The sequence below is a fragment of the Arachis hypogaea genome, chromosome 9 (assembly GCF_003086295.3).
Source record: "Arachis hypogaea cultivar Tifrunner chromosome 9, arahy.Tifrunner.gnm2.J5K5, whole genome shotgun sequence".
Lineage (NCBI taxonomy): Eukaryota > Viridiplantae > Streptophyta > Magnoliopsida > Fabales > Fabaceae > Arachis > Arachis hypogaea.
This window is the reverse complement of record NC_092044.1, coordinates 97,887,538-97,900,408: the sequence shown is the minus strand read 5'-3', so window position 1 is coordinate 97,900,408 and position 12,871 is coordinate 97,887,538. Positions and strand designations below refer to the sequence as shown.

The following is a 12,871-nucleotide window of genomic DNA, read 5'->3' as shown; positions in this document are numbered from 1 at the left end:
TTTGAGGCTGCAGGTGCAGAAACTCATCCGCAGCCTTCACCAGCAGGATCAAAAGCTGAACGATTATCAGAAGAGGTATCAAGAGATCCTCACACATGTGATGGACACCGATGACTTCAGACTAGAGTGGAGGGAGCAGCTGGAGCGATTTAAATGGATGGAGGCTCGAATGGAGGTGTACCAAACTCAGATGCGCGCTGCTGTCATCAACCCTACTAGTGCTAGTGGTCCTGCTGGTGGCACACAGACATCATCACCTTCTGCGCCGCCTCATCAGGGCCACAGGAACGATGACGATGACGATGAGGACTACCTAGATCTTTAGTTAATAGTTTTTGTTTTATTGTTTCATTATATTTATTTGATGTACTTGACTTTTAATTTATTTGAACATTTTATTTATTTATTTTAATATAGGTTTCTATTATTTATAAATTGTTATATAAATGTGTGAAAAATGAATTTAAACAAAAAATTAAAATTGACCGTTTGTTTCACATTTTTTTTAAAAAAATGACATTACCGTCGGATTTACCAAAAGAATAATCCGATGGTAATACTGTGGGAAACAATATATTGTGGCGCTAACATTATTGTCAGAAAAATACACCGGTTACCAAATAGTTTTTTGAATGGATAATCCATCGCAGAATCTGACAATAATTACCTTTGGACGGTAAATATTTACCGACGAGATTTATACCATCTGATTCTTTCCGATAGATTTTGTTTATTTTTTCGATGAAAAATTCGACAGTACTCAACGTTTTTCTTGTAGTGAACGCACCCTTCAAACAATGATTGTGCGACAGATTCTAACATATTATAAATTCTCTTTGCTTCAAGTTAGGCTCTTTTTTAACATTTTCCATACCATTAACACTGATTGTATCAAATACCATCTCATTGTATCTCTCTTGGTTACCCTCCCAATTTACTTTCTCTATGTTCACTTCTCTAACCACTCTAAGCCTCCTTAATCAACTGTCAAACCTATTGAAATTCGATGCAAACCGATTGATTCCCTACTCATCAACATCTTCGTGTTCAGTCCTGACTCAATACTCATCCTTGAACCCATTATGTTAAAGGTGAATGGTTATATTCAAAGGTCCTAACCACTTAGTCAATCAACACTTATAGCATGGAAATCTAAATACCCGTTGAGACCTACACAGTTCTATGTTGAAGATATACGCAACAAACTGATCAACCCCTCGAAAAACTCAGGTTTTAACCCCCTCGTTCACCGTTATTCCTATTATACATTTACAAACAATGACTTGGAATCATTTTGTAACAACCAACTTAAAATTCAACTAACAACACAACTTATTAAATTTTTTAAAAATTTTGCCAGAGATTTATTTATAATAAAAATCCTCCATCAATTGTAATTTTTATTTTTTCACAAACCAAATATGTCTTTAAACAATTTTAACAAAAATTCGACAGATTTTTTTCTCAATTTAGAGACCTCCACAAATTTTTATTTTTTATCAATTTTTATAGAGAAAACAGTTGCAGGTATAAATTAAAACAAACACACATTTAATAAAACATCAAATCCTAACCGTTCTAGTGGGCATCTTCTTATTATTCCGAAATTTTTCAGCAAACAAGAATTTTGAAAAGGCACCACTAAGCAATCTTCTCCCACTTCCGTTCTAAAATTCTATCCTAAAAAAAACTAAGTCAAGTATAAAACTTAAATAATTTAACATATTTTGAGACAGCAAAACAACTTTGATGCTACACGATCAACCTACGATTAAAACTAAATGAAATTAAAAAAAAATCCTAAAGTAAAAATAAAGTTAATAAAAATAAAAATTATTAAATAAAAAATTAATAAAAAAAGATATGCATACTTTTTCAAATGGAATTAAATAAATATTAATATTTTGATTTAATAAACGATATCAAAAATATGTCAGGGGACTCTAATCACGGTGTTTCAATAATGTTTCCTCAATCAAATTAAAAATTTTTAATGATGATACAAAATTTAATTTGAACTTGGTACACATTAAAGTTTCTCAATAACGGTGCATTTTGTATATGTAATTTAATTTAAGAAAAACATTAACAAAACTTAATTTGATTACTCACTTCAGATTTTAGTTAAACTATGTATTTATACGATGGAAAAATATGAGGAGCCAATGAAATATTTATACAATGCGTACAATGGAGGTTTATGGAGTATTAGAGATATAATTATTAGTGTTACATTTTTCAATCAGCTGAAGCTTTTGGGATGAGTGGTATCATGACATGTTATTAAAGCGCTAAATCCGAAAGGTCAAGAGTTTGATCCTTGGTGAACCCTTCGAGAAGATGTTTATTATCCCTTATACTCGGATGGTTATTCTAAATAGTGTAGGAGATGTTCATTTCATATCTCAATAGCCATTGTCCAAACAAATAGTCCATTGTCTCCCTAGCGGGATCCTTATACAATTAGATTAAACACATATATATCACTCCAATTCCAACATCATTATCGCCATCCCGCTCACTTTCTCTCTTTCACACACATTTTTTCCTTCTTATTTATTTATTTTTTTCAAACAACATTGACATTCGCATATTTAAAATATTATTGACATTGACATAATATAGAAATGAATTGAATTGTATTCAAATAAAAATTCTGTTATTATTCTAAAAAGACTATACTCTAAAACATCTGTTACTATATATATTTTGATATCAACAAAGATCAAATGTAAGGAATAATGACCAACAAACTATAACTTAAATGGCATAATCTCTTTATATTTATTTAAAAGTCGTGAGTTCGAATTTCACTCTTAATTTATTAAAAAAAAAACACAAAGAATAATGAAATATTTCCTTAAATGAACTGATGCAATCATCGGCGGTGGCACATAATCGAATAGACTAGTGATTCAAAAAGGGGATTGGAGCTTGTTTATATAAGAAATAGAAAAAAATGGTATTTTTACAATTTTTTTTTTATCAAAATCTAACTTTTCGCAACCCAATTTATAAGAGAATGAAGATAAAAATTGAGTATTTTGAATTATATTTATTTTGTTTTAGAGACAATATTTATAATTATGTTTTGGATTATGTTTATTTTGCTTTGAGAACAATATTTATAATTATGTTTTGGATGAAAACTTGGTTTATAATTATATTTATTAAATATTTATAATTACAAAAACTTTAATATTTGTGAATATAAAAATTATAATTTGTTTATATTTTTAGAAATTATAATAGTTAAAAGTAAAAAATTGGAGAAATTTTTTTATGCCTTTATATATACTATTTAATAATTAAAAATAAAAAAATAAAAAGAGGTTATTTGGCGGGCTTAGCCCGCCAGCTCGCCAACCCGCCGTTAGGCGGGGCGGGTTAGGATTCTGGGACCGTTTCACTAGGTGAGGTGGGGTGGACTTCCCCGCTTGCCACCCCTAGTCGCAAGGGAGAGAGAAAGAAAGAGGAGAGTGGTGGAGAGAGAAGGGGCTTTGAAAAATGAGGGAGGAGGGCTGCGTATTTTTAAGTTAGGGCAACACTACTGTCGATTTACCGACTTGGTGGTTATCAAAACGCAATGTACTAATTAAGGTTCCCGGCAGATTATCCCACCCTAATTTTCGTGCCTACTTCTTTTTTATTTTTTTCCTCCAATTATTACAAACAAATTTATCGCCATAAATAAAAATCTACTAATAATACTTTGCGCTGACAAATTTATTACTTTAACCGCCATTGAAGTCATCGCTAATGGGTGATGCTAAATTTGATGTTATTCATCATTTTTTTTGTAGTAACAATTGATATCTTTTAATTTCATCGGTAATTTTTCTAAAGGTTTAATTAATATCGTCCTTATCGTTTTATTGAATTTTTAATCAGTTTTCTATATTTTTTTAATTGGATCTTTATACCATATCAAATTTTAAAACTAAATCTTTATCGTAAAAAAAATATTAAAATTAATAGAATATTCTACTAAACAAAACAAAATATTCAATTAAGTACTAGATATATTCATTTTATTTAACAGAATATTTTATTAATTTCAATATTTTTGTCATAATAATTACTATAAAATATAATATGAAATAGAGATCCAATTTTTAAAAAAATATATATAGGATCCTAATCGAAATTATAAACCAAACAGTAATTACTCAAGTAGCTAGGAAGTTATTCTATGTTACTTTATAAGTTGATAAGGCTTACAATAAAATTACACATCAAGATCAAAACACAACTAGTTAGTATATATGCTAAGTTGCTAACATACATAGAATATAACTTTCATTGTCTATACCCCAAAAAAGTAATCCCATTTTCAATAATTACCACTAGGGCATTATGTAATGATAATCAACCTCCTAACTGCACTAGTGTGAGTATATATATAAAAAATAGCTTAACAAAATAATGAACCAAGGAAAGTTAGATTCGTCGTCTTTAGTTCAAGGATTATCATGATGCCCCATGAGGAAATTATTAATCAATGACAAAAAATAACAAAGTTTATCAACTCAGTGTAGGTCTTGGTGCTGTCCTATTCTACTCCTACTATATACGTCATCTGAACCAATTAAATTAGTTAGTTGTTTAACAACTCTATTTGGAAGGTGTTTTCCATTAGGAAAGAGGAATAACAAAACAATGCAAATGCTATGATTTTGTATATATCTGAATTTAATAGATAAAGACATTATTATTGCTGCTTGTAATCCACATGCATTTGATGCTGTGGGCTATTATGGATTTATTGTAGGTTTAAATCGTTCACACTGCACATACATACACTACTATATTCGTTTACTAAAATTATGTTTGTTAAGTATTTTAAGATAAAAGACATAAAAGATTAGATATATATGAAAGATAAATAAAATAAAATAAACAAAAAGGTGGGAATCACCTTTTTTTAATTAGTATGTAATTAGCAACTAATTTTTTTCCTTTTCAAATCACTCTACCATATATAACTTGTAATTTATATTAGAAATATAATTATTTATATATATATTTTTATCATCTTTAAATTTTAGGCAAAATTCTTGAATAAATCAAAAGGAGGTAAATATTACCAATATCACTTAAAATAAGAGTTGGTACGTGAATCACCCAAAAAACTTATTTATATAAATCGAATTAGGTTAAGTAGAATTATTAGGCCACATGTAAATGTAAATCGAATCCGACAATTTCGATTTACACCTAAACTAAGTAAATCAAAATAGGTTAGTCAGATTTATGCATTTGTGATTTCGTTCCAAATAAATCGAATTAGACTATTTCGATTTACCTTGTTGGAGACCAAAACACATAATTCGAATAAGATTGAGTAGATTTACTATTGATTCAGCAACATATTTAAATGGACGCAATGTAATTCGATTTAGAAGGAAGTTAATGTGTGGAATGTGAATTCTCCATCATAGTGAGTCTCATAATGGCTAGTGATGAGAATTTTTTAGTTTTGGTACACTATAGAGGGTTGATTAAGAAAAAATGCGTTTTGGAATTAAGTTTACAGATAAAGATCCGTTTAGTGTTTTCATTAGAGTTTCGACGAGTTTCACTGAGTTTAAGGATAATATAATCCGAAAACTGGGTCTGCAAGGCGTGAAACGGGTGAAGAAGTTATTTTACAGAATTTTGATTTTAGTTTTGCGAGATGATGTGAAGTATGATTCGTTCTTCATAAGCAGTGATGAATATTTGAAAGTGTTGTTCCACTGTCATCGGCAATTTCCAGAGGTGAGGACCCCTGAGCTGTTGGCCAAACTTGTGGATGTGGTCTCTAACTCAGAAGGTTCTAACCGGATTCCTCTGCATTCAGCCACGGCCGCTCGGTCGAGTTCGAGGCATGTTGGTGCCTCTACATCTCTATCCGTGATTGAGCCTAATGCATGTTTGGTGGCCTCCCCGTCCTTCACTGCTGATATGGACTGCACTCGTGACACAGAACGAGTTGATACTATGTCGGTAGTTGATGCTGCGTTTAAGGTAGCGGCATTGATGATGTGGTCCCAAATCCCGAACAGGGTGTAGCCTCGGATGGTGTGGAAGATGTATTTCAAGATGACGATGATGATGATGTGGAGCCCGCCACGATTGTCGATGATAGCGATGATGAGGACGAGCGAAATACTCGAGCTGGGGGTGGTGTAATAGGCAGTTCGGGAACACCGCAGTATCCCCGCACTTTTCAGCTTTGGACTTAGATGCCACCAGACACTAGGGGGATCCGGCCGCCATCTCTCCACAAATGCACTAATTAACGGCTCATTCAACTTGAACCAGTAATCATTGAGCCTCGCGAGATGGGCCAGACCAGCCATCTGGACATACGGCATGATCCTATCGTCTAACGGCATACTTGAGATGCAGCGGTGAGGCGGCATGAAGTAAAAAATATACTCTTACAATCACAAAATTTCACAAAAAAAAATTCTATCTAAAATGATTTTTTTTTGTATTTGGACAAGTTTGCCGCAGTCCACCGCGAACTCTATAAAAACTAGCAAGTTCGCCGTATCCTCCGACGAACTCTATAAAAATTATAGAGTTTCTCGTATCTTCCCCCGAGCTCCCCTTTAAAATTTTTAAAATACACGTTTTTAATCCATGTCATCGTCTCCAAAAAGTATATAGATCTACAAATAGTATATAAAAGTACACAAAAATACAAAGACAATAAACATGACTTCTTTAAAGATTTTTTTTAATTATAAATTAAGAAAACAAACTATATTTAACAATGACAACCATTATTATCGTCTCCAAAAATACACAGGTACACTAGAATAAGTCATATTTAACAAAAAAAATTTTAATTATAAATTAAAAAAATAACTATTTTTCAAAAATAAAATACGACTTATTTCTATGTACTTTTGTGTACTTTATATATTTTATTTTTAATATACAAAAGTACACAAAAATAAGTCGTATTTTATTTATAAATTTTTAATTTATAATTAAAATAATTCTTATTAAATATGACTCATTTATGGTCACAAATGGTATATCCAACCAATGAATTTGGCAATGTGCGTGGCTCTACCTGTAATGTGGCTATAAATTCATGACCCACGCAACAAACCACTTAATTAATTAAAGAAAGAAATTGCCTTATTATAATCTTGCATTGGTTATGTCATCTAATATCGTGCATATAGCAATTTTGGGAGAAAATGAGTCATACAACACAAACTTTATAGTATTCTCCTGTACATGTCCTACTACTCTCAGGTCCTACTCAAGAACAGGATTTCCAAACAACATGCATTAAGAATCACATATTCACATTCAAATTCAATAATCCTCCTCCACCAAGTTTTATCAAAACTTTAATCAAGAATAAGAGATCATATAATAATAGGTTCGTTTTATAATGGAACAAAAGAAATCTTCTATTGTTCTTGTTTTGAGAGAGTTCAAGCCGCACTTTCTGATGGTGTTAGCTCAAGTTGGCTATGCATTCTTGTATTTCATCACTGAAGCTTCCTTCAACCATGGGATGAGTCCTTTCTTGTATGTAACCTACCGCCATATCGTCGCGGCGGTTGTCATGTTCCCATTTGCATTCTTTCTAGAGAGGTACTATATATACATGTATTGATGCTATGCTTGTTCAAATCATTGATATATTTTACATTATTGAATTCAATCTGTTTCAAAGTTTAATGAAGCCTGTGATATGATTAATTATAGGAGAGAAACTATCATAAATTAAATCTGACAATAACATAAAAACTTTGTGTTATTCAAACAGAAATGAGAGACCAAAGCTCACATTTGCTATATTCATGGAAATTTTTGTGCTTTCCTTGGCTGGGTAAGTAGAAACAACAAAATGCATGCTTATACATTGAAACTTATTATTATGTTTACACATAACATTTTGAATTTACAAAATTTCAGGATTAGTGTACCAATCAATATGTACTTTGCAAGCCTGCAGTACACTTCTCCAACCTTTGTTGCTTCCATTGTTAACGTCATAGCTTCCCTTACCTTCATCATTGCCGTAGTACTAAGGTTGGCCAATTAGTTTTGACTTTTGAGCTTCATCCTTGTATCTTCTCTTTTATAATAAGACCTAAATATTTGTATTGCGTTTTAATTTCGTTTTCAATGTTTGAAATATTTTATTTTATTTTTTATTTCAAATGTCTTGTTCTATTATATTTTAGTTCTTTGGCTAAAATCAAAATTTTTTTAAGTAATGACAAAAATTGTAATTATGATAATCATACGGGTTGTTATTGTGATTTAGAAATAAGGCGAAAACTCTATTTCTATGTACTCTTGTGTACTCATACGACTTATTATGGTAATTATACGATTTATTTCTGTGTATTCTTGTGTATTCTTGTATATTCTTATGTATTCTTATGTATTTTATTTTTAAATGTATTCTTATTATTTTAATTTTTTAATTTAAATAAACATATTCATATTATTTTAAATAAAATTTAAAATTAATATAAATAGGTTTATTTAAAATTTAAAATTTTAATATTTTAAATAAACATACTCTTATAATTCTAAAATTTTTTAAATTTAAATAAACGTACTCATATTACTTTAAATAAGTATACTCTTTTAATTTGAAAATAATATGAATCTATTTAAATAAAAAAATTAACAGCGTTATTTTTTTTAAATCGAATAAATATAATTATCATATGAGTACAATAATACGAATACATATAATTTTATAAATCATTAATTTAAATTATATCTATTTAAAATTTAAATTACAAATTAATAAAAATTTTATAATTTAAAATTCTAATTATTTAAATAAAATTAAATTGATTAAAAAATAAAAATATATTAATACAATTCAAATCGTATTAAAACATAAACAAATTTGCTGAGTCCATAAATAAACTTTACGTAAATAAATAAGTTTCGTCAATATGTTAGGTGAATTTTGTGCAAACTTTATGAAAATACAATAAAAAATTAAATCCTAAAAAATAACATGATTTTTTTTAGAGTTAATTTTTTTTATATTTTATAATATAAAAATTTTGATTAACATTGAATTGGTCTAATATATTAGATAATTTTATTTTTTTAATAATTTTTAATTATAATTTTGGTTAAAAAAATTATATAGTAAACAAATAACTACAATTTCTCAATTTAAATTAGTCAATTTATTTTTAAAATAAAATATGGTGAAAAATCTAACATCACAGTAATATCAATTAGTTTTTTAATTAAATCATTTATATAAAATAAATCGGGTTTTTTTTAACCAAATAGTAACACGTCATTCCTCCAAAAACAACTTCATATGAAGTCGATTGCAAAGAAATTATTGCCTAAAAATAAAAATAACAGAATACTAAGAAAATATAAAATACTTTTAGACGCAAAAATTTAATTGAGTAAAAACAAAAATAAGATAAAATAAAATATTTAGAATAAAAATATAACATTTTATACGTTGATTAATTTAGCACTTGGTCACTAAAACAGCATTTTATTTTTTTATTTGTTATATTATAATGACTTGAAGTGAGTTAAATTATCAGGTATGAGACTCTTGATATTCGAGATCCCCGGGGAATAGCTAAAGTTATAGGGACAATGTTGTCCTTAAGCGGTGTAATGACAATGACACTGTACAAAGGACCTACCATGAGAAATTTGTGGCGTCCGGTAATTCATATTCCAGGAAAGAGTGCTGCTGCAGCACATGAGAACTGGCTCAAGGGTTCTCTTCTTGCAGTTATAAGCTGTGTTTCATGGTCTGTCTGGTATATCATGCAGGTTTTCATCTTAATCCATAATACTAAGCGTATTAGTCTTAATCATCATGCAGATACCTGTCTTCCTCACTTTCTAGTCATCACCGGGATGAAGGGGAGGGTATTAGACGTGTTGGTCTCCCACACGTACTTTTTTATACGTTTACTATCTAATATAAAGAAGAGGAATGCTTCAGGGTTTGTTTTTGGTTATATTTTTAATAGTGAGTAGTTAGAAAAGAAGTAATCATATTAATAGTGGCCAGTTAATTATTTTCACTTTTTAAGTAAACGTATTAATTTTTATCATTTAAAATAGATTAAAATTGATGAAACATATTTATTTTAATCTCTACCACCAATTTTTATGTATTAATTATATGCCAAAAGTTTGGATTATTAATATTATTAATATTTTTATTATTTTTAATTTTTTTAAAAAAATACATATATCTCGTTTACCATGTAAATCACGAGATACATGTAAAATTATCACATTTATAATGTAAACCAGATAAAGGAAGAATATTTATTTCGATAAATATCTTTAAAATTATTTATTTTAGTAATTATTACATTTATTTAATTTATAAAAATAAAAAATCTCATATTTTTAGCTTATATTTTTAAATATTGATGACTAAATGATGACCAAAAAAATAAATTTTATTAGCCTTTCAATATTTTTCTATAAAAAAAATATAACATGTCAAAATTTTGAGACAGCCAATATTTTTTTTTGTACTATTAAATTTAGAATTTTAGGATTTATGATTTATTGTTTAGCGTTGAGTTTAGAGTTTAGAATGTATAAAAATATCTTTATTAATCAAGTAATGATAAAAAAATAAATAAATTTTGGTGTACATGTAACATTGTTCATATTCTATATTTTGCACTCTTTAATAAGTTATGGCTTTGTCATAATGGTCAATAAAATGTGAATTAGGAAATCAATTTTTTTAAAAGAATATTATATGTATTATTTTTGTGTATATTCTTTTTGGTATATCTTATTTTTTATATTAAAAATGATTGATAAGAAGTTAAAAAAAACAGTCTTTATACCATAAAAGAAATGTTTGTATAAGTTTTTCTCTACACTTATAGTTGTTTCTAACCTCATTGTAATTACTAGAGTTTTTCTCAATTCTGATAAGATGTAATTGATGAAATTTTAAGGCAGCCACTTTGAAAAGATATCCAGCACAGTTGTCCCTTACTACATGGATGTGCTTTGTTGGAGCAGCACAATCAGCTGTTTTCACAGTCTTAATTATAGGGCATAAACCTTCAGCTTGGACTATAGGGTTCAACATTGACCTGTGGTCCACATTATATGGTGTAAGTAAGATATGAGTTGTATTTTAGGAGTACAAAATCTTTGACTTAAAAAGCAAATAAATATAGAGAATAGAAAAATTCTTTGGTGCCTATGAAAGTTGTATCTAATTTGCCTAAAAGTAGACATAGAATAAGGTGGGACTCATCTTTTTATTTTTAAATTCTATAAACAAAATTTAGATACCATAGAAGACATTCTAATAGTGTTTCTAAATTCTAACAGTATCATTCACAAATGGCAGGGAATTGTGATTGCTGGTTTGATAATATACATTCAGCTGTGGTGCACTGAGAAAAAGGGGCCAGTCTTCGTTACAATGACTACGCCCCTTTGTACCATACTTGCTGCAATTTTAGCATACTTTGTCTTTGGTGAGAAACTTTACCTCGGCAGGTAATATAAATAAATAAATTGTAGACAAATCTAGTAAAACAAAACAAGTAAAAGTATGTAATTAGTGGGTAAAAATATTCAATTTTTTAAATGAAAAATGGGTGTAATTCATTATATCTTGATTGTTCACCAAATTAGCATGATTGTTCACCAAATTAACATGCACTTCTTTGTCTTGACGGGGTATGAAACCCATCTAAGGTAGATCCCACACTTATAAAAGTGTTGTTGTTAGGAATGTAAATATAAAACATCTGTTTTCAGAACATCTTCCCTCGAAAAACTTATCTTCAAAAAAAAAAATTATGCAGAAGTTAGTATTATATATCTAATTATGTATTATCCTTACTATGGGTAAAAATATTCAATTTTTTAAATGAAAAATGGGTGTAATTCATTATATCTTGATTGTTCACCAAATTAGCATGATTGTTCACCAAATTAACATGCACTTCTTTGTCTTGGTGGGGGTATGAAACCCATCTAAGGTAGATCCCACACTTATAAAAGTGTTGTTGTTAGGAATGTAAATATAAAACATCTGTTTTCAGAACATCTTCCCTCGAAAAACTTATCTTCAAAAAAAAAAAATTATGCAGAAGTTAGTATTATATATCTAATTATGTATTATCCTTACTATCTCTTGCATAAAAAGAAGGTAAAACACACTAATTTACTCTAAAATTTGCCCTTATTTACATCAAATATTCCTCTAGTTGAACAACATACAAATATTTCTCCTAGTTTACCATTTTTACACCCTAAGATAAGTTACTAATGTGAGCATCACTACCCTTTGAAAATACAAGGATTTCTTTATAGGATTTGAAAATATAAAGATTTCTTTATATTTTCATTTTCACACACACAATTTCTTTATAGCTTCATTTTCACACACATATCTGTGTAATGCCGGAGTTATAATTCTGATTACTCAACATGTTCTCCAGCATCATAGGCGCAACTTTTGTCATCATTGGTCTATACTTGCTGTTGTGGGGTAAAGAAGGTGACCAAAAGATTCATATCAACACTAAACCGTGCAGTGGTGAAGATCCAGAATGCAGACTACAATCAGTACCTTAGACTTGAAAAAGGAGAAATGCAAATCCAAGTGGAGGAAAAGTAAATCAAATAAGTTATTTAAGACATTTAGTTTGTGTAATATATACAGTTTAAGATTTTCAATTTTTAACTCTATAAAATCAGCTTCAAATTAACCTTATTATAAAATTTTTATAATCTCTATTTTTACATTTTACACAATTAAAATATGTATTATATAAAGGTATCACCCTAGAATTTTGAGAATATCCTTTCCAAAATTCAAAAGTAATTTGTGACAACAAAACTAAAATAG

The 12,871-nt window shown here is 28.9% G+C and overlaps 1 protein-coding gene across 2 annotated transcripts; it reads left to right on the top strand.

Annotated features, from left to right (window-relative positions):
- Positions 1-7,113: 7,113 nt before the first annotated feature.
- Positions 7,114-12,744, top strand: LOC112711291 (WAT1-related protein At5g07050). 2 transcript variants are annotated; one of them, XM_072203280.1, is made up of 7 exons: positions 7,114-7,605; positions 7,781-7,843; positions 7,930-8,046; positions 9,558-9,795; positions 10,956-11,117; positions 11,360-11,489; positions 12,462-12,744. In XM_072203280.1, the coding sequence occupies exons 1-7, from the start codon at positions 7,400-7,402 to the stop codon at positions 12,467-12,469; spliced, it is 924 nt and encodes a 307-aa protein (XP_072059381.1). In that variant the 5' UTR covers positions 7,114-7,399; the 3' UTR covers positions 12,470-12,744. The 2 variants fall into 2 exon arrangements, with proteins under 2 accessions (XP_072059381.1, XP_025619694.1); XM_025763909.3 differs by having other exon boundaries at positions 11,360-11,511.
- The last annotated feature ends 127 nt before the right edge of the window (positions 12,745-12,871 follow it).